General features: G+C 34.4%; 1 protein-coding gene across 3 annotated transcripts; it reads right to left on the bottom strand.

The window, feature by feature from the left end:
• Nucleotides 1–10,090: 10,090 nt before the first annotated feature.
• On the bottom strand, nt 10,091–14,145 carry LOC103418341 (probable disease resistance protein At5g66900). 3 transcript variants are annotated; one of them, XM_008356467.4, is made up of 6 exons: nt 13,905–14,145; nt 12,864–13,512; nt 12,346–12,749; nt 11,724–12,079; nt 11,362–11,573; nt 10,091–11,152 (listed from the first exon to the last, which is right to left on the bottom strand). In XM_008356467.4, exons 2-6 carry the CDS (start codon nt 13,501–13,503, stop codon nt 10,311–10,313), a joined length of 2,454 nt encoding a protein of 817 aa, XP_008354689.2. In that variant the 5' UTR covers nt 13,504–13,512; nt 13,905–14,145; the 3' UTR covers nt 10,091–10,310. The 3 variants fall into 3 exon arrangements, with proteins under 3 accessions (XP_008354689.2, XP_070664830.1, XP_008354690.2); XM_070808729.1 differs by having other exon boundaries at nt 13,947–14,068; XM_008356468.4 differs by having other exon boundaries at nt 13,777–14,066.
• Between the last annotated feature and the right edge of the window lie 9,011 nt (nt 14,146–23,156).

The following is a 23,156-nucleotide window of genomic DNA, read 5'->3' as shown; positions in this document are numbered from 1 at the left end:
AGGCTATTTTAGGGTGAACATGGGAATTTGATGTTCAATTATAAACCCAAAATACATGCAATACTTTATCGAAAACCATCGATATAAACTCTCCGACATTATCCAGTCTCCCGGACCTTAAGTGATAAGTAGGGTGGTGAACTCTTAATCGGCCATGAGGTTTAGCAGTAATGTTTGTGGACAAACATGTGACCAGTTTGTCGATTCATCAACCAAAACCATAAGTATTTATATGGTCCGCATTTTGGTTGGATTAGTCCACAAATATTCCCTTGAATCCACTACGAAAAGAGAGTCGTGTCGTATCTTTGCAAGGAATGATATAGAAAATCAATTTTCTTAATGAGCAGGCTTCGCAAAGTGTGCTTGTAGGCACAAGATCCTTACTTTAAGTAAGGAGATGCGTTGTAGCATCATTGTTCGACCTAAGTGTCCCAAAAGATCGTGCCAAAGCAAGTAAACTGCTCAATCACCTGGCTCCGGGCTGGCCATATGTGTCGTGTTCCCAGTTGGGAGACAACCCATTGGCCCTAAATCAAAGCTGTAGGCTCATTTTTAGAGGTGGTGCAAAGATATTTCACTCTATTTTCTTCATTGGTTTCATTTATGATCATTGTCATCTCGAATATCCTTAAAAACTCAACGTTAGGGAGAATTTAAAGTCCCTTAAATGGTGATTTAGTACCATTCATACAATGAGGAGCGTGCCAATGCTCTTAATCAGGTTGGATAGACTTGAAGTCGTTGTTAGAGATGTGATTTAGGTGTAAAGTTAGTGTGCGTAGTACGGATTCATCCAGACAACTAATTTTCTGACATTCCTACCTAATCACGTGTTTAGTTGAATCGGTCACATGTATTAAGAAACATGATTCAATTAACTCATATTCGAGGACAATATCAATAAGATTATCCATAAGTAAAACATACACCAAACGTGAATCAAAGAACATGGAAAATTGTTCACAAAGTAAATGGTTTATTAAGGGGATTTGGCCAACAAGGTCATCCATGTCAAAATTTTGCTATTCCAACGGTGTTTGGTGGAGCAAAATTAGTCTCACATATTAACTACTAGAATGGTACTCCTCAACAACAGGGGCACGAACATGTGCATAACCAATGATCTATTCCAGTAAGACGGAAGTAGATTATGCAGGGTTAAAGTTTAGGAATAATATCCCTTGTTCTTGAAGTTTTAGGTCTAAGGTACCAAGGATCATGCTTCGGGCATGATGCCACACCTTGGCAGGCCTTGATTCTACCATATGTTGTAAAAACAAACTCGAATTTGGATGTGAAAGAGTATGCCATTTGGTGTATCCCTTGCCGAAGCAGTGCATCACCATTTAGTTAGGCTTTGACCTAACTGGTTCTATACCGTTCTCTCACATTTGTGGTAGTAATCAGATCCGAGAATTTGGTAAACTTCCGCTTTCTACACTGCTGCCTCAGGAGCGAGTGAGAAACATGGAAGGACGAGAAAAGTATTCTCCAGTCAAAATTCGATCGGATTTATAAACTTCAGAATTGTATTCATTCATGGACTTAATCATGATGTGCTTCAGGCAATGTCTTTCATGATTAAACAGTCTGTAGGAGCGAGCCAAAGAGCCATGGAATCCTCATGCAAGAGGTACTTCCATTTGTAATGCTTTGGGCATAAGTCTTCGAATGAAGATCATGGAAGAGGCTTATTCAGCTCTTCCATGCCATTGTTGGCTTCAATGGTTTCTTAGCTTCTTGATAGTCAAGTGGAGATTCACGTCTTGTACCCCACATAAAGTGTTTTCTTTTAGAAACGTCCAAATCAGGAAAATCGAATTTGTTACGGTTCGATAATCCACTGAATTGGACATAACAAGATTGTGATTGGTGCTATGGGAATGAATCATCCATAAGCATCAAAGTTAGAACATTCGAGTTCTAAGCCATGGTTTTCATGAAAACGTCGGGTTTTCATGGGTGTATTGTTTTATGAAATCTTCGAGTTTCAAAGGCACTAAATTTGAAACTACAGGTTCAATTTAGTTTATGAACGTTTAGTTCATAAAAGAGAGGTTCCTGGAAGAACACATAATGCAATATACAACTAAGTGTAGTGGATCTGAGGTTCTTCGGGAACTCAAGTGTAAGTGCTTCGGGACTAAGAAAGTAAGTCAACGGTTCAAAGTATACAAATAAATTATTGAATCGTTAACCTCCAAAAGTGATCTTCAGGTCAATAATTTTGGATTCATTATCAAATTAATGGATTGCAGGTCACTTTAATTAATTCAATAAATCGGGACCAAACAGGGTCAATTGTAGAAGCAAAAATAATAATAACATTCGGGTTAAAATTATTTAAAATGATAAATAATAGCATTTTATTAAAAAATATGCCCCAAAAATATGTGGGCATGGGTGGGTGTCTTAAGCATAAGACACGGCCCAAAGGTCATTGGATGGTGGCTGCAGGCCACGGGGTGGATGGGAGAAACCCCAACCACAGCTGGGTTTCATACTTGGACCAAGGGGGCACGGTGCAGGTCTAGCAAAGCTGACCTGTTGGTTGTTGCGCCTAGGAGGCCCAACCACAAGGCTGGCGTCATGCAGGGATACGGGCCGCAAGGACTTAAGCCCAACCAATTTGGGCTGGCAGTGGAAGACACGGGCTAGGTTGCTGCAAGGCCCAGCAAGCTGTATGGCTTGCTGGCGTAGACAGAATGCCAGGGCTACATGCCCTTTGCTGCTGCACAATCCCAGCAACCAAAAGGTTGCGGCATGCAAGCCATATGTTTAGGGTGCATACGGGTTTAGGGCTTCACAGAGCCCAGCAAGCATAAGCTTGCTGGTATTCGGACCAAGACAGCAAATTGGGGCGTGGGGCTTCATGCCTTGCCGAGGTGACGTCCAGGCCGAGGCCTGGTTTTTGCATCCAAGTTCCCCTTTTTTTTCGAAATTGTTAGGGTTCTACAAACCCTAATATGCTTCTAATTTATTTTGATTCTTTAACTCACAAATTCCACATAGCATATATGCGTAATGCATGAAACAAATATATATATTTACAGATATATAAATATATACAATATATATATATATATATATATATATATATATATATATTGGAAGGAAAATATAAACATAGGGGCGTTCATGCATCATGGGGAATGTTTTCATGCTTCAAGGTTGATTCAAATATCTTACTTTATTTTAAGCGTACCTGATTGGCAGAAAACAAATAAAAGCCTTTGAATTTGTAGAAGTTTCTTCTCGGAAAGCCGGAATTGCATCTCCAATGCATTGTATCACGTTCAACACAGAAAAATTAAATTGAATCAATAGTATGTAGATTAATTCAAAATAATAAATTAATCATAAAAAAGAATGATTAAAACGTAATACTCCCCTGATTGAAGAATAAACTCTCATTAGCGCAACGTCAAGAGCATGCTGATAACGTGTTGTAGACATAATTTACTGAACAATTATGGAGGCCATAGAGAGAGAAGGGTTGCGGCACATGGAGAGAAGAAGAGAGATGTGTGTAATTGTGGGTGTGTTCTATTCCACCCCATTATGCCTTTATTTATAGTAGTAGGATAGGTAAAAACCTTTCCCTTTACAACATTTAATAGGTAATATACTCCTATTAGGAATATAAAATACATTCCCATATTTACTAGGATTTATACAATCACATTCCTATTCAATAGGACTGCAACAATATAAAATTTATTCAACAACATTAATTTTTTTTGTGAACATGCTATGAAAACATAAGGAAATTATATATTTCTCTACTCACATGGGCTTTCAAATCTCACTAATGTGTATCATACTTCCTTTGATAAATTAAACCCGTTTGCGTGAATAATGGGTTAACAATAAATGACAAAGTCGGAAATTTCTTGTGAAAAGATCATAGTATAATTTTCTATCATTTTGGTAGAATATGCACAAAAATGAGGGTTATGGGAAAGTATATTTGTTTTAGCTAATATGATTAGTCTATATTTATTAGGCAATTTTTTTTTATATTCTGAGTGAATTCATAGGCTTAATGTTGGAAAATAGAATTCGAAGGCTTAATGTAAGTTTATTTATTTATTTTTTTTGTTTTTGTTTTTGTGGAATAGGCACAAAACTTGTACTAGAAGATGAGAAAATATTATACTTATATACATTAAAAAAAACTTATTTTTCGACATTAATTTTTTGTGCATATGCTATGAAAACACCAGGAAATTGTATTCTGGTCCACTCACATAAGCTTCATCATTTTTTATAGGGAGTTTTAACGAAAAACCCACGGTACTGTTCACTTTAACGAAAAATCACATTTTTACACTAAAAAGTCAAACCTGGTACTATTCACTTTACCCTTTATTTTGTCCTTATCATTAAAACTCAAAATTTTCAAGTCTTTTCATTAGTTTTCCTTTTTTTTATAAACTTACGAATATGTCTCATTTACATGATCAAAAGTTCATTGAAGAATTCATTCCATTTTAGCGTGTATCACAAATTCACGAAAATGACGGAGTTGAGAGTTTCTTATGAGGAGACCATAGTATAATTTCCTTATTTTTTCATAGAATATGCATACATTTTTTAATGTTGATTAATAAACTTTTTATGTCTTGAAAGTATAGTTTTCTTTTCTTAAATTTAAATTGTACAATGACTCTGTCACGTTTAATGCACATATGAATTGATCTCATTTAGGTGTATCATATATCCCCTAATAAACTGATCCTCATTTGTGTGAATTATAGGTTCACGGAAAATGATAGAGTTGAGAATTTTATGTGAGGAGACTATAGCATAATTCCCTTATGGCTTCATAGTTTATACACAAAAACTTCAATGTTGATTAATAAAAATCAGCTCTCTCTTTAGAGGTATTTGTTGATTTGCCCCTGAACTTGTATGTAGCTACCAAATTTCTTCCTGAACTTTAATTTTAGCCAATTACGCCCTTAAAATTTTTTAATTAGCCAATTTCCCCCTTGAACTTAAATTTTAGCCGATTACTCTCCCTGAACTTTTATAAATAGCCAATTCCCGCCCTGGCGCTAGATCTTAAAAACTTATATTCAATTTTTCATCCTTCTTACCCTTATACAGTTGTTATGTGTTGTTTCCATTATCAAGATGGATGGAAAATTAGATGAAATTTTTTAAAATCTAACGCTAGGGGGAATATTGTCTATTGATTAAGGTTTAGGGGTAATCGGCTAAAATTAAAATTCAAGGGGAAAATTGGCTAATTATAAAAGTTTAAGAGCGTAATTGGCTAAAATTAAAGTTTATGGGGAAATTGGCAGCTCCATACAAGTTCAGATGGCAAATCGACAAATATGCCTCTTTTTATTGAAAATATCAACTATCTTTCTAATGTACAATTATTTGTTATAGTTTATACAAAGAGAACCTCCTCATTTACCTAATTGTCATGCTCTAATTGATTCTTAGCTGTGAAATTTCTTAGTGTCCCTCCCATTACAAAGCCAAGTCATTTAAAAAATTTTTTTTTTAATTTTTTTTATAGTATTGACATACTCTAATGGATTAGAGTAAATTGTAGCTATAGTCCCTAGCTTTAACTCAATTGGAGCAATGGTCCCTTAACTAAAAATCCATTACCATTCGTCCCGCAACTCATCACAACGTGTAGCTATAGTCTCTCAACTAAAAATTCATTATCATTGGTCCCTCAACTTTAATTCAGAAATTGTCCCTTAACTCTAACCCAATTGTAGCAATGATCATTCTAACATAACTCGTTTTGACAAAATTTTTGATGTAGTTGACGAAAAGGACCATAATTACACTTTGATGAGTTGAGGGACCCTAATTATATAAATGGTTATTCCAACATAACTTATTTTGACAAAATTTTGACGAAATTGATGAAAATGACTATAGTTACACATTTTGATAAGTTGAGGGACCAATGATAATGAATTTTTAGTTAAGGGACCATTGCTCTAATTTGATTAAAGTTGAGAGACCATTGTTACAATTTACTCAATGGATTATTAGTTGTGACATTTCAGTTGTGCCTTCTTCTTATGTTACAAAGTATTAAATTTGTGTATTTTTTTAATGTATAATGGATGTTATTAATTCTCTATAGTATTGAATTTGAGTATTTTCTTCTGAAGTATATTGTTATTCATTATCTACTTTGTCACTGACTTCTATGTTGATTAGAAGTCGATAACCAATCAATTCCTCTAGATTTGGCAATTCATCTAGACCATATGTGAACAGTTCTGTAAACTTGACCTGTTGACGTTAGTATAGATACCGCATAAACTTACCCACAATCAGATTAACACCTGATCCCGTGACATGAAAGTTCTTATCTTACGAAGACTCTTCAACCTTGTGGTATTGAATTTATTTTGGGAGAGCATGAATGAGATTGCGGTGTTGAATTACAGAAACAGATTTCTAAACAAAAAAGTCAAGAAACTGTACAAAGAGATTGAATCTGAAACCATGTTATGTAAGAATGAATAAACCTCCTAGAGAAGATGGAATATAAACTAACCTGCAGCAACAGTAGAAGATGGAGCCATGGGCAAACAAGTAGCAGATCTTCTCCTCTCTGTCAAAACCAATAATACTCAAACTAACAATAGGTCTTAGACTCTTAGTTCAATATTGAGAGTATGTTTTGTTAGAGCAGATGCTACTATTTATACACAATCAATCCATATAATTCTCCTATTATAATCCTTATTCAATAATGAATAAGTTACCTTATTGTATACAAAGTGTTAAAACCAGTTTTCATACTTTCATTCAATCCTTCACAAATAAGGATTAAGTATATCTCTTTACATTGAGACTTTTCTATACGAATCTGAAACAAATAGCAAGCCTTAGGACGTATGGTCATGATCATATTCTTACATTCTCCCACTTGATCATGACCCAAAACCATCGCACAATAATTCATATCATTATAGAAGTGATCACTAAATCTCAATGAAAAATTACTACATCACAAACAATCTATCAATGCATTTCAAAGTATTGAATCCAGAAATTCACACTCTTGATACAATATAGGGCTAATTTCAAAATCACAAATACTAAATCTGCACCCTTGTAACATTGTGAACCAACTGATTAAAGACAAACTCAAAACAAGTTTGCTCCCACTTTTGAAGCCAAAACATTTAACATCAACACATGATACTAAATCGTAATCATCTCAATATTCAAACCACTTGAATAACATGATACATAATCCAAGTAATTACTCAAACCAAAATCTCGAAAGATCATAAGTAATACTATGAACAACACTTTATAATTCCACCAACTGCTTTATCAAATCAAAGACTGACTTTAAAGCATTATAAGAACCATAAAACAAAATTTGTCTTCTAGAACAATTCATCACAGATAATCTGGAAAAATTGAACCCAAATGAAAACATTCAATTATTCAAAACTAGCTAAAACATAAAACTAGTTGAAACAAAATAATTGAAGCAAAACTAACTAATAACTCAACTTATAAACCTACAAAGATGTCATCACCTTCAATACTTCTGTACCAGCAACTACTCCAACTGATCAAAAGATTCCAGCACTCCCATTCGAGTAACATAAGCTTTGAAAACTCCAATTGGTAAAGCTTTAGTCAAAGGATATGCAACCATGAGATTTGTATTCAGATGTTGTACTTCTATAGCTTCTTCCTTCACCATTTCTTGAACTTTCAAAATTTTACATCCATCAGTCTACTAGCAGAAGTCCTCTTATTGTTTTTAGAGAAAAACACAGTCGAAGTATTGTCACAAAACATCTTCATCGGTTTTTGAATTGAATCCATTATCTTCAACTCACTTATGAAATTTTTGAGCCAAATAGCTTGCTTGCTGCCTTCGAAACAGGCTACAAAATCTGCTTCCATGGTAGATGTTGTTATAATAGATTGCTTAGAACTCTTCCATGAAATAGCTCAATCTCCAAGCATAAAGACATAGCCTCCAGTGGATTTTCTTTTATCTAAGTCTCCAGCCAAATCTGAATCAATATATCCAGTGACTTCTAGCTGTGGATCTCTGCCATACATGAGCATGAAAGACTTGGTTCGTTGCAGATATATCAATACCTTATTTGCCGTAGTCCAATGAGCTTCATCAGGATTTGATTGAAACCTACCCAAGATGCCAACAATGAAGGCAATATCAGGTCTCGTACAAACATTTGCATACATCAAACTACCCACCAATGAGGTATAAGGTTTGTCTCTCATCTTTTTCACTTCAGTTTCACTCTTGGGACATTGTGCTCTAATGAATTTATCACCTTTGTTGACAGGAACGTGGCCTCCATTGCAATGCTCCATGTTGAACTGAGTTAGCACTCTATCAATATAGCCTTTCTGAGATAAACCCAAAAGTCTCCACCTTCTGTCTATCACAATCTCTATTCTAAGAACATAGTGAGCTTCACCAAGGTCCTTCATATCAAAATTAACACTAAGCATGGACTTAGTGTTCTGCAGTAATTTAGAACTAGAACTGGCCAGTAATATGTCATTGACATATAGCACCAAAACAATTAAGTTTGATCCACTGAACTTGAGATAGATGCAGTCGTCTAACTTGTTTTTAGTGAAACCATGAGTTTTAACCACTTGATCAAATTTGAGATACCATGGCCTTGAAGCTTGTTTGAGACCATAAATTGACTTATTTAATTTACAAATCATATCTTCCTTCCCCCTTTCAACAAATCCAATTGGTTGCCTCATATAAATATCTTCGTGTAGCTCTCCATTAAGGAAGGTGGTCTTGACATCCATCTGATGCAGCTTCAAATCAAAATGTGCAGTCAAAGCCATTGTGACCCTCATGGAATCTTTTGATGATACATGTGAAAAAGTATCGTTGTAGTCAATACCTTCTCTTTGAGTGAACCCTTTTGCAACTAATCTAACTTTGTATCTTTCAATTTTGCCTTGAGAGTCTCATTTGGTTTTATAAACCCACTTATAACCTATATGCTTGATTTTGGAATTAGATTCAACCAATGTCCAGACTTTGTTTTTGCTCATCGATTCTAATTCCTCCTTCATTGCATTGACCTATAAGATTGATTGTGAGCTCTCTATAGTTTGATTGTAGGTGATGGGATCATCAATATCACCTATGTCATACTCAGATTCTTGCAAATAGACATAATAATTTGATATGGCTAACTTATTTGTTCTTGTTGATTTTCTTAATTCAGGTTCAGCTCGAGGTGCTTCTGAACTTTCAATTTGTTGTTGTTTTTGCACAACATGATCTTCCAACCGAGTCTGATCAAATGTAGTTTTTGTTTCAAGTCCACAATCTGCCATTTGATGATCTTCTTCTTCATTTGGACTAATCTTTTGCAGGAATATGGAAAGAATCTTGTAATTTTCTGCAGGAGAGACATATTCATCCGAGATTAGTTCCTCAAAATTAAATTCATCTTGATTCAAATATGCCACATCTTGATCTTCTAGAAAAACAGCATTGTGTGACTCTTGAATTCTCGAATGAGCTTGTGGATCATAAAACTTGAACCCTTTGGACTTTTCGCAGTAGCCAACAAAATAGCAAGATTGAGTTCTTGCATCTAATTTCTGCTCATGTGGATTATAGAACCTTGCAACCCCAAACATGAAAATAATCAAAATTTGGTTTTCTTCCAGTCCAAATTTCAAAAGGGATTTGTGAAATAGCTTTGGTTGGCACCCTGTTGAGGATTTAAGTTGCTGTTTTGAGTGCTTCTCTCTATAAGAATGCTGGAAGTTTAGCTCTAGACACCATGCTCCTTACTATCCTAATCAAAGTTCTGTTCCTTCTTTATGAGACTCCATTCTGTTGTGGCGTTCTAGGTGTCGTATATTGTGCCACGATGCCATGTTTCTCCAGATAAAGAGCAAAAGGTCCTTTCTATTGACCTGCCTTAGTATACCTCCCAAAATACTGAGCGTATGTTTTGTGAGAACATAGGCTACTATTTATACACAATCAATCCATGTAATTCTCCTATTAGAATCCTTATTCAATACTGAATAAGTTACCTTATTGTATACAAAATGTTAAAACCAGTTTTCATACTTTTATTCAATCCTCCACAAATAAGGATTAAGTATATCTTTTTACATTAGCACTTTACTATACGAATCTGAAACAAATAGCAGGCCTTAGGACTTATGGTCATGATCTTATTCGTACATGTTACAGTAGAGTTTAAAAGTTTCATTAAAAACACAAACCAACACAGAGGTTGAAGAGCAAGGTTCACTGGGGAAACACATCAGAACCGAGTCTTGTGGAGCCAATTTAGGTTCATATTCTCTTTGGCCACAATTATCGTTACGTTCTTGAGATACGATGAGATGGGTTCCCATAAATATTTTGTTTCTTCATCACAGACCACTTCCTTTAACTGCTCAAGACCCATGACTGATGGAGGCAGCTCTTGCAACCTTGAGCATTGTCTCATGTTGATCTTTCTTAAACTACTCATTTCACCAATGTCTTCGGGCAACACCTTGATGCTGAAGCAATCAGATATGTCAAGAAAGTTTACCTTTCCAAGGTACTTCATCGAGGTTGGAAGCTTCGACAGTTCTGTGCAGGATCTTAGCCTCAACATTTCTAAATTTTCCAAATTTCCAATCCCTTCAGGCAAGGCAGATAGCTTATGACAGTTAGTGACACTGAGCTTCCTTAATTTAATAAGATCACAAACCTCGGAGGGCAATTCAATTAAATCACTGCAATAGTCGATGTTCATTTCCTCTAGATTTGGGAATGCTGATGAGATTGAGATGGCACAGTTGTTGAATGCTTCACCAATGTTACACATGAACAAGGATATCTTCTTCAGACCCGCCAAATGTATGGGATTCTTGGTTATGGAAGGAATTGAGATGCGTTCTAATCTGATTCTCTTAAGATTTGGTAATGAACTCAAAAGTTGAAAGTTACTTAATTCAGCAGGTAAGAAACCATAATTTGTGACTATCACAGCCTTCAATTCATCCATGTTCACCACGGAGTTGGGTAAGGCATAGTTCTTTGTCTGGAAATTCAACACTAAAACCTCAACTTGTGGCATTTGCATGTCGTGCCATTTTGAAGAAAACCCTTCATCTGCAGAGTAACAACTGTGAGTGTCGGGATGAGAAACTAAAATGAAAGTACTATTAAGACTAAATGCACACGGGCGTGCATGTGTAACAACAACAACAACAAAGCCTTTTCCCACTAAGTGGGGTCGGCTGGACGTGCATGTGTAAGAATGACTATTTATTTGTGTGCGTCTACATAATTGCTAAAGAGAAAGGGAGCGATGGAACAACCAGTTGTTATGGATAATAAGCGGGCCTTCATCGGCTGATGCTTCTGTTCTCTCCACCATTTTGGAAGTTTGTCTCCACATATGTCAATAATCAGTCTTTCTCTATGTTCTACCGGTCCTGTTTTTGTGTTGTAGATAGCCAGCTCCCTAAGAACATCATGCTGGGTAACAAAGTGCTCACTATAGTACCAGTCCCCCTCAGTCTTGTCCTTCCTGGTGATGATCAAAACTAATTTTCTTAGAAGAGATTTCTTCAACCAACATATTGCAATAACAAGTTATCAACATCAAGTAGTCCTGAATATAAAAGGGAAAATCGAGCAAAAATATCGTACAAGAAAAAAGAAAGTATGCACTCTATACCTTGTAACAACAAGATTAGCTAGACTTCGTTTGGTTAGCTCGTAGAGATTTGCAATGCACTCTATATCTGTATCCACATCATATAACTCTGCCCAGATATCAATGAGGGCAGCAGCAGGGATTCTTTGGTCTTCAGGAAATGAACCCAAGTCTAAGAAACATTCCTTGATGATTTCTTTATCAACGGCATCCAAGCTTCTTTCAAGGCAGAGCAGCAATTCAGTCTCTGAATCAAGAATAGAAAATCCTTTCGACCATTCGAGTTCTCTTTCGCGCCATATCTCAATAGGCTCCCCGCAAAGTGATCTCCCCACCACTGTAATAGCAAGTGGAAATCCCTTGCAACGCTCAACTATCTGCAGGATAATTTTCCAAAACAAAGTCAACTACCTTTTAAGTTGCAGAGCCAAAATTCAAGTTACTAAGATGAGAAAATGGTTAAATAACTATATACAGTATTCTAATTTTAGTTTTAGTCCACAAGTAATTATGGTAAATGGATGTGTTCATTCACTCGATTGTGGATGGTTTGCGTAAAGTGAACATAATTTGTTCATAATTTTCCTAAACCAAGTCAACCAATTTTTTACTATACATGTTGTGCATTGCAACTAAAAAGTACCTTTTCCGGAAGATCTTTTGGAATATGAGAGCTCTTATCTCCAAGGGATGCTGAATGATGAAAAAGTTTCATCGCATTGTCATGATCCAATGATTGCAAATAATAAGGGGAACCATATCCCCGAAATTCAGACCTAGATGTCACCAAAAACTTGAAATTTTCCGTTTTGAATTGATCAAACTTCTCCAGAAGGGATTCTGATCCAGACCAAACATCATCCAGGACAATCAGTAAAGGATTCTGCCCTTCTTCCCTCAGAAAATGTTGCAGCCACGTCACTACACTGCCTTCGTTTTGGAAAGTAGGTGCCGGGAAACCCTTGCGTTGATATAAATCTTGAACAATATTTTCCAATTTAGGCTTTTTTGAAACCGTGACGAAGAAGATATTCTCCTTGAATGTATCTGTCCAATGAAAACATAATAAATCAGTCATTGGGGCGTCATTTAAATCTGCCATGAATGTACAAAGAAAAAAAATATAAACAATTCCGAGTGCCAACTTATAATATATGATACCTTTGACATCCTTGTCTTGACAAAACTTTGTAGCCAGAGTGGTTTTTCCACATCCTCCGGGAGCAGTCAGCACAACCATTGACACGTTTTCGTCCTTTAGAAGCTTCCTCTTCAATTCCTTGAGAGGAAAATCCAATCCAACCACTAGCGGGGGAAGTTCAGGTACCGCACACCAAGCTTCACTGTCGGTTTGTTTTGGTATCCCCATATTCGATTCAATTCTGCTGACCAGCTTCTCTATATTCTTCACCGAAACCGTGCTGTCCTTCACATCCCTTATTCCCTGAACGTTTAGTATTTCCAGAAATCGTTGAAGAGATTTATCCCATCGAATCAGCTTAGTGGCGTATTTGTACCTTTTGTAGACGATCCACCATCGAATCTTTTTGCACTTTCGAAGGAGCTCTATGCCCTCCTCCAAATGTGCTTTTAAGTTTTCCAGTTCCACAACCGGAAGATCCAATTTCTTGTTGGATTCTTCTATATCTTTCAACAATGGCTCCAAAGAGTCTAACCTGATGTTTTTGAGTAGGGGCTTAAACACTAGATTCTTGGCAATCAGCTCCCCGAGGCCCTCATACAGCGCATTGAATAGTGTTCCGAGACCAGCCCCGCCGATAAGGCCGCCTTCTCCACCCATTCCTTGATTCTTAACAACAAAAACCAACACCAAAATTAGAAAAACTTACAAAAGTTTCAATCTAAAATTTACGACAACAGAAAATAACAGGGAAATTGGCAGAAATGATCATTTTTCGCCCAATAGCTGAAATGATCAGTTTTTCAGTATATCATCGATATTTGATTTTGACAAGTTCAGAATTGGGAATTTGAGAATTGATTTCGGACCATTTTAGCTACTTTCCCAAAACAATAACAGATTAGAAACTGTGGAAAAGTGAGAAACTCTTACATTTGGAACCCAAAACAAAGAGATTCAGAAAACAAGCAACATAAAGTCGATTTTCTTTTATGTTGTTGGTGATCATGCAAGATATTTTATTTTCCGAACTCTCTGGCCTTTAATATAGAAATACTTACTACTGAAGCTCGATAGAAATTTCGGAGTTGAAGCGCGTTAACCTTAGCAATAGCTGATTGACTGTGAAGCGCTTGGAAATTAACCAGGAAACTGCATCACCATGTCTGGGAAACTTCATGGTGAGAGTGGTAGAGATAATCGACCAACCTATTGTACTGTTCTCAGAAGACATATTTTTTTATCCAATTAAATTGCGAAGGTAAGTTTCTGAGTCAAAAGCATAAAGAGCCAAAAGCATAAAGACAAACGAAAGTTTTGAACCAAAATGCAATTAACGAATAATATTTAGACATTCCTTCCGGCCTTTATTACAAAGAAAACTAATAAAATTTTTTTTTAAGTTTTGCGTTTTAACGATAAGGATAAAATAAAGTATAGAGTGAATAGTACCAGGATTGACTTTTTAGTATAAAATTGTAGTTTTTCGTTAAAATGAATAGTACCTGAAATTTTTCGATAAAATTCCCTTTATTATATTGAATACACCTCATATTTAAATATAATATTAAACAACTTACATACGTAATGATAATTTCTATCTTATGAGGTTTAAAAGAAAAAATTATACTTATATACCTTACTATGCAACTACAATTTTGACTTTATAAGATTTTTTTCTTTTAAAAATAAAAGATTTCTACATATACCTTAAATCACTTTTATCGTATTATTTATCTTATTCAATTCTCAAAACCCCTCTCACTTTTTGTTGTAGAACAAAACCCTAACCAATTAAACTACAAGTAAATTGAATGAGAAAAATTATTTTTGACAAATGAAACACGAAATCTACATTTCGAAAACTTGACATTAGGCAAGACTTCATATTTTTCATTCTTGTAATGATTTCAACAACAGCCACATCCCTATTATAATGTGAGAGATACGTATTTCGGAAGAGAGTTTAGGCCATCTCCAACCGATGGCTGGCCAGAGGGCTCGTTTTAGCCCTCTGGCCCTCCAAGATCCTCCAAGATATTAATATTTTAATGAACAGTATAAGATCATATTTACCTCCGTCTCCAAAGGGTCAAAGGGCTCGTTTTAGCCATGTCACAAAAAAACGTCTCCAACCCGAGGGCCAGAGGGCAATAAGGCCAAACATAAAATGAAAAAATATGGAATTAAAAAAAAGTAGAATTTAAAATAAAATGAAACAAATTTTGTGAAATAGAAGTTATAGGAAAAAAGAAGAATTTAAAATAAAATGAAACAAATTTTGTGAAATAGAAGTTATAGGAAAAAATGGAATTTAAAAAAAAAATATGAAACAAATTTTGTAAAATAAAAGTTATAGGAAAAAATAGAAGTTATATGAAAAATTTTGTACATAAAAAATAATAATAAAACAATAAAAAATAATAATAAAACTGTAAAAAAAAATAAATTCAAATGCAACGGCTAGTGAGCTAGCCGTTGCATTTGAATTTTTTCTTAAGAGACAGGAATACATTTATATTATTTAACCGACAGTAATACATTTATATTAAGTAATAGAATGTATTCCTATCGGTTATAACCGACAGGAAATGACACATTTAAAAAAATTATGGTTAGCCCTTTAGCCCTTTGGCCCTTTCCGATTCCGTGGGGCCCTCTTAGATTCCACAGCCTTCTGGCCTATCTCTCGGTTGGAGACAATTTTAGGGCTATTTTCGGCCCTCTGGCCCTCTGGACCCTTCGGTTGGAGATGGCCTTAGGGTTGTACGATCAGATCGTGGGTTTTTTATTTGTGAATCTACAATATTGGCATATCTTGATTAGACCAAAAGTTTTTTACTTTTTTCCTTTTGAGGATTCTCTTCCATCCTTATCTCTTTTTTATTCTCTTCACTCCTACTTGAACGGTTATGATTAAGCTACGTTAACATTTTATATTGATTTTTTTATAGAGATAATAAGACAAAAAATAATACGTGAGAGGACGGAAAGAAATAGGATGAGAATAAGAGGGGAGATGATCCTACTCCTTTATTCATGGGTTTTTTTTTTTTTAACAAACGATTTTTTCTATACTAAAAGACAATGGATGGGATGAGACTTACAATGAGCTAACAACAATGTAGTTCAAATTCGCCTTTGACGAGATCGAACTTAAGACTTCTCACTAACAAGTGAATATGAATACTACTATTCCGTAATATTAAGTCATGCATAAACAAAAATCATGCATTAACAAAATATTCAACCATCAACTGCCACATCATTTAGTTTACAAAATATAATCTGAAAACGTAACCTCGGTAACATTTTTCAAAAATCATGCATTGACAAAGCTGTTGATGCATCACACTGCCATTAAATTGTATCCGAAGTGGTTGCGAAACCGCTAAACGACCCTTCAACTATTCTACAGTATCGTTTCTTGGAAACGTCCTGGAATCTGAGCCAAAGCACACGGTGGATTAAAGTAAATGAAAGAGTATTGGAAGGTGCAGCTCTAACGACGACGACAACAAATTATATTTAGAAAGGCGTATTGAAGGGGTAGTGGGCGACCTCAAGAAAGTTGACAAAGACTATTTTGGCCTTTTTTCTTTTCATAATTCCATTCCTAACTTCGAAGAAATGGTAAAGAGAAAACAAAAAGTTGAACTAACATGCAACTACCTTAGCTAATTCAATATATTTCAGTTAATTATTATGTACGTGGTCTTTTAATTTTTGGAAGTTGATAATGATCGTTTTTTTTGTTAGACAAAAACTTCGGAGAAAGTATACTTTATAGAACTGAAAAAAAAAAATATGGGTGCTGGGTGAAAGTATATATGAGAAAATATATACAAGTATGGTTAAACTTTTGAAGATTACTATTTTATTTTTTTTAGTATGCACAAACTTTATACTAGAAGATAAAAAATAAAAATAAATTAATATTTACCTATATTTTTAAGGGAGAAACGTTATGGTTAATTTTTCAAAAATTAACACAATTGCCCTCTGTTTGAGGGAGAAAATATTATGTTGCAAGTGAATTCATAGGCCTAGTGTAAGTTAGAGAATTTATTTTGAAGATGCTACTATAGGTTTCCTGGTATACTAGAAGATGAGAAACTATACTTTTTTTTTGTCAAACGATTTGTTAGATTATCAACCGATGAGAAACTATACTTAGATACATATAAATTTTTTCAGCACATGCTATGAAAACATAAGGAAATTATATGCTTCTCTACTCACATGGGTTGTCATGTTCTAAGCACAGTGGCGGAGCCACATGGAGAGTAGGGCAGTCCAGGGCCTGGAATTTAAACTTATATTAATTGTGTACTGACTTTTGCAAGAATGAGAATGTGGTGTATAGGTTGATCAGATTTTAGACCTATCATGAGGTCCTGGGGTCGACACATGCAGATGGAAAACTACCTTATGATTTTTAAACCCCCCCACCTAAAATAAAGTTTACCATATATAACTTATAAGTACTCTTCTGCCAACATTTTGATATCTTTTAAACTAATTCCTTCTTTTTTAGTTTATATAAAACAAGGTATATACATTCGAGAGAGGAAGATCAATAATATTAAAAGAAAAATTTCATAATAATAGTTTAGTTTGAGCTAGTTATAAGGTTATTATCAATGTTGATTAAGATGTGAGGACAAATTCTATTTACTATGATTTCTCTCAATACTAATTTTTTCATACAAATTTTAAAGCTCCATCACTCTTGTTTGATTAACATTTTCAATGATGTTACTTAATTTTTTTTTTCTAATTTCTTTCATTAGCTTAAAGGCCCCTCTTAGCATAAATTTCTGGCTCCGTCGCTGTCTATGCACTTATGAATTAATCTCATTTATGTGTATCATATGTCCATTGATAAATTAAACATGTTTGCGTGAATAACGAGTTAACTAGAAATGACAGAATTGGAAATTTCTTGTGGGCTAGGAGACCATAGTATAATTTTCTTATATTTTCGTAGAATATATGAATACGTCTACATTTATCACACAAAGTGTTTTTTATTTTATTGTGACTGAATTGCTTAACTGTGGCTAGGGGGAGGCTGAAATGCCTCTATGAGTCTTCCCAACCCCCCGGAAGAGGTGGATAACTGTGACTTACCACCAATTGTCCCCATTTTTTAAAGAAAAGAATTCATAGGCTTAAAGCAAGTTTTTTTTTTTTATTTTTGGTTTTGTTGAATATGCACAAAACCAGAAGATGAGAAGATATTATATTTATATATATTAAAAAAAATTCAACAATTTTTTTTTGGAGAAATGCTATGAAAACACAAGGAAATTGTATTTTGGCCTACCACATGAGCTTCATCATTTTCAATAAACTTAGGAATATGTCTCATTTACGTGTATCAAATATTCATCATCAAAGAATTCATCTCATTTTAGCGTGTATCACAAGTTCACGAAAAATGATAGAGTTGAAATTTCTCTTCAGGAAACTATAGTATAATTTCTTTATTTTTTCGTAGAATATGCACAAAAGCTTCAATGTTGATTAATAATTTTTTTATGTCATATAAGTATAGTTTTCTTTTCTTAAGAATATAATTTTCTATGAGTTTTTAATTTAAATTGTACAAGGACTTTATTGTTCATGCAATCAAATATCTTTCTAAAAGAATTGTATTAGCTCTAAAAGAAAGTCACTTTGTCTTCCTTTTGACCTTGTTATTTTAGATTAGTGATATCCACACATTTGTTATTTCCTCCCACACACTCTCGTCAAATTTTAGTCATTGATTTTAGGGAACTTTAACAAAAAGCTCCAAATATTGTTCACTTTAACGAAAAACCATATTTTACACTAAAAAATCAAAGGAAAACTAATGAAAAGGGCTTGAAAGTTTTGAGTTTTAATGATAAGGACAAAATAAAGAGTAAAGTGAATAGTACCAGGATTGACTTTTTAGTGTAAAAATGTGGTTTTTCGTTAAAATGAACAGTACCGGATGCTTTTCGTTAAAGTTCCCAAAAATCAATCCTAGTACTATTCACTTTATCCTTTATTTTGTCATTATCGTTAAAACTCAAAGTTTTCAAGTCATTTTCATTAGTTTACCTTTGATTTTATTCTATTCATTTGATCCAATGACTGAAAATTGAGAGAGTGAGAACTAACAAGTAAAAATAGATATGTGGATAACATTACCTTTATTTTATTAGAAAGCAGTGCAACATGATTTTCTTTAGTGCAAATTTTGTTGTGAGTGAATTCATCAGCCTAATGTAAGTTATTTAAGAGAATTTATTGTGAAGATGCTACTTTCTTATTTCTTTTTGGTATACTAGATGATGAATACTATACACATATACATTTTTTTTATTTCTTTTTGGTATACTAGATGATGAAAAATATACTTATACACATATAATTAAATTTTTTGTGTGCATATGCTATGAAAACATAAGGAAATTATATGCTTCCCTACTCACATGAGCTCTATCATGTTTAACGAACATATGAATTTATCTCATTTACATGATCATAAATCCACTGATGAACTAATTAATCTCGTTTGCATGAATTATAGGTTAACGAAAAAATGACAGAGCTTAGAATTTTATGTGAGGAGACTATAGTATAATTCCCTTATGTTCCCATAGAATATACGCAAAAAATTCAGTGTTGTTTACTAAAAATCAGCTCTCTTTTTATTGAAAATATCAGCTATCTCTCAATTACAGAAAAGAACCTCATCATTTACCTAATTTTCACCCTTGATTTTTAAAATTTCTTTTTGCCCTACTCATTAGACCTACTCTAATCCTTAGAGTAAAACTCAAATTTTGGGTTCTAAACCTCTCCTAACTTGCTCCAACCCTTGGGGCAAATATGAGTTTTAACCCAAACCCATTATGAAGCAAATTGAGGCCAGAATTCCGCCTGGGTTAGTGGACTCCATATATGTGTATTTTTATAGTTTTATACTTATACATTCATTGAATCCAAAGGCTAAAATCTAATATGATCAAATCCAACGGTAAAAAAAAGGAAGAATATCTAACAGTTCAAATTTAAATCCAACGGCTAAAGTAATTAAAAAAATATCTTTTATGTGTTTCATATTCTTTTGTTCCATGAGTTTCATGCTGTCAGTTTAGTGATTTTCAATATTTATCGGAATCTAAATATTTTTAGGTTCAAATGTTCATAAAATTAAATTAGGATAGTTTACATAATTTAAAAAAAAATCATTTACTTTAAGAAAAAAAAATATCCAAAATTCATTCTTTACTAATCTTAGGCAAAAAATTTAATCCTTAAGAGTTGGAGTAGAAAAATTATTTTTAGGTTAAAACCTAAATATTCTGGGGTAAAAATTGTAGGTTTTAACCTAAGGTTTAGAGAGAGTCTTACAAAGCCAATTCGGTTTTTTAAGTATGCACATACTCTAATTGATTTTTATTTGTGTTATTTCTGTTGTGCTATTATGCTTTTTGTGTATTTTGCTCTAAAGTATAATGGATAACGTTAAGTCCTACGTTGTTGGTGATCAATAAAGATGGGATTAACAAAAATAGGTTTTCTTCTCCAAACTGTCTGGGCTTTAGCATAAGTACTTACTATTTACGATTGAAGCTCGAAAGAAATTTCGGAGTTGGAGCGCATTGACTTTAGCAATAACTGATTGACTGTGGAGGGGGACTTGGAAATTAACCAGGAAACTTGCAGGTAGAGGCCGACCAGATTTGTACTTTTCTCAGAAAACATTGTTTCTTATCCAATTAATTTGTGAAAAATGTTAGGGAGACCAAATTTTATAAACAAAATTTACAAACCAAAGGTATGTTTCGAAAGGCGACAAAGCATAAAGACAAATAGGGGTGGGTTCGGTTTTTTCCCAAAACCGAAACTTCGGTTCGATTTTCTTTCAGTTTTTTTCAGTTTGGTTTTTTTTTTTCGGTTTGGTTTCGGTTTGGTTTTGATTTTTTTATTTTATAAATGTTGATCTTTTTTTAACATGGACTTTAGAAAAGAGGCTTGCCTTGGTAGACTAATAATAAGAAAACGGGGAAAGTGGGAAGGTAGTTAGTTGTACATATACAAGATCATATTAACCAATCATATTCTATCAACAACCTCAATTGCAAAGAAAAATGATCACCGTATCCATTTCAAAAGCAAACAAATAGAAAAAGCTCTTCTAAGTTCCAAAACCTTCCCAAACTTTCTTCTATAACCAATGGAATATCTTTTCTAATTGAACCAAGTATGCTCCTTAATCCTAGGCTTACTTTTAAACTTGGCAACAAAGTTTTAAAAAAGAAACATCATGGGCATGCATTCATAAAGTGTAAAAGAATTCGGTTTGGTTCGTTTCGATTCGGTTTTTGAACCTTCAAAACTGAAACCGGACCAATCAAGTTCGGTTCAGTTTGGTTTTTCCTTTTCAAGTTTGATTTTTTTTTCGTTTTTTGATTTTTCGGTTTAGGTGTTTGGTCCCTTTTTTTTTTTTTTTTTTTTTTCAGCTTTCGATTTTTTGAACTCACCCCTAAAAACAAACGAAAGTTTTGGACCAATGAGTAATATATGATTAATATTTAACCATTCTTTCTGCTTGGAGCTAACTGCATGCTTGGACCATAATTAAACAAATTGGGCCTGACCAAGGGCTAGGATATTCTTTGACTCATGCTCGTGATTTTGGATATTTATTTTGGCAGAAATAAATAGTGGCTAGTCCAAGATTTAAAAGTACTTTTGACATGGCATTTTTGGGCGGCAAGTTCACCCTCGTTCACACAAAAAGAAAGCTTACTCAGCCAAGTTTCACAGGAAAAATGTTTTACTATGGCAACATATGTAAATTCGAGATGATCAAAGCTTGTGTATCCAAGAAGACACATCGTTTGACAAACATCACATCACTAACTTGAATGAAAGGGAATGAACCGAATTAAGAAATCTTAATTCTGGAAGATGAAACTTCTATAAAAGGTAGCATAGGGATTAGAGAAAATGTCACTCAACTCAAGCCAAAAAGACTTCTAAAAGCTCTACAGCCTACTTTTCAATTATTCTTTTTGTATCTCAAATATTCATTTGTATTTGTACCTCTGCTACTTCCCTCTTGTAGCAACGATTTCCTTTGTAGAATTCTCTTAATAGTACATCACTTGCAACCGCAAAGTCTAAACTTGTAGAATTCTCTTATGTAGAATTCTCATGCTTGGAAACTTGCCCGAATATGTCTAAACTTGCCCAATCGCTTGTATTTTCCATTATTTTCATGTTATTATATGATTTGTTTATCACTTATGTTATTAATGTTTCTTGAATGTTTGCTAGTATATTCCTTTGTTTCATTCACTGGACTTTATTTTTGCAATTTTCCTTTTACTCAAAGAATGCTGACTAACTTGAAGTCTCTTTTAATCAATTTGTGGTCTTTGTTTCTTTGATATTTAGCATGTGGGACCATGATTTTCCAGGGCTGGAGTAAGGCTGATTTGAATATTGTTACCTCAGAAATCCAGTCATAGACTCACCAATTGCGCGCGTAGTTGTATTAGACGGAGCAGGGTTCCACCATCACTCTATTTAGGGCACTAGGTGGAGTCCTAGCGACTCTGTTGGATGATTATGTTTGTTCTGCAAGATACGCGATCTGATCCAGATAGAACACAACCAGACCTATAAGTCTTGGAGTCCCTATAGTCCAGGGATAGATGTGCGCCGTAAGTAATCATAATTCTTAAGCCTAAGAGATGCAATATCTACGTACTAGATATCCTCTAGGATTCTCTTGGCTTAAAACGAGGATTTTATCCTAAAAAGGTTTCTTTCCGTCGGTATAAATACACCCGTCTAGGGTTTATCTACGGTAACACAATCTATACAATTGAATTCTCTTGCCCACTGCTTAAGCCTAAAGATCATTCACTAACTTGACCGTCGGAGAGCCTTTGGCGGGCGCACTCCCCCTCCCCCAGCGGACCTAAGCTTTGCTTACTGTTGTTTTACAATTTTGCAGGTTGCTCAGGTTACTCGAATTTGTGCTCAATCGCCGTTAACAAAGGTAAAAATATTTGATTCAACAATTGGTGCTTTCATTGAGAGTGAACCCATATTCCTCTCAGCCATACCACTTTACTCTATAGAGGCCACACCTAGAAAATAGTTGTTTGGACAAACCATAAGCCCGAATAAAGAAGAAGCTTTTTTCATTGACCAGGTTTGGGACAACGTCCGAAGGTACACATGTCAATGATAGACCTCAAGAGGAACTTACAAGTTAGATAAAGGATGAAGCTCGCCGGGCTGAATGAGAGAATGAA

The sequence above is a fragment of the Malus domestica genome, chromosome 02, assembly GCF_042453785.1.
Source record: "Malus domestica chromosome 02, GDT2T_hap1".
Classification (NCBI taxonomy): Eukaryota; Viridiplantae; Streptophyta; class Magnoliopsida; order Rosales; family Rosaceae; genus Malus; species Malus domestica.
The sequence above is the reverse complement of the archived record's forward strand: the minus strand, read 5'-3'. Positions and strand labels throughout refer to the sequence as shown.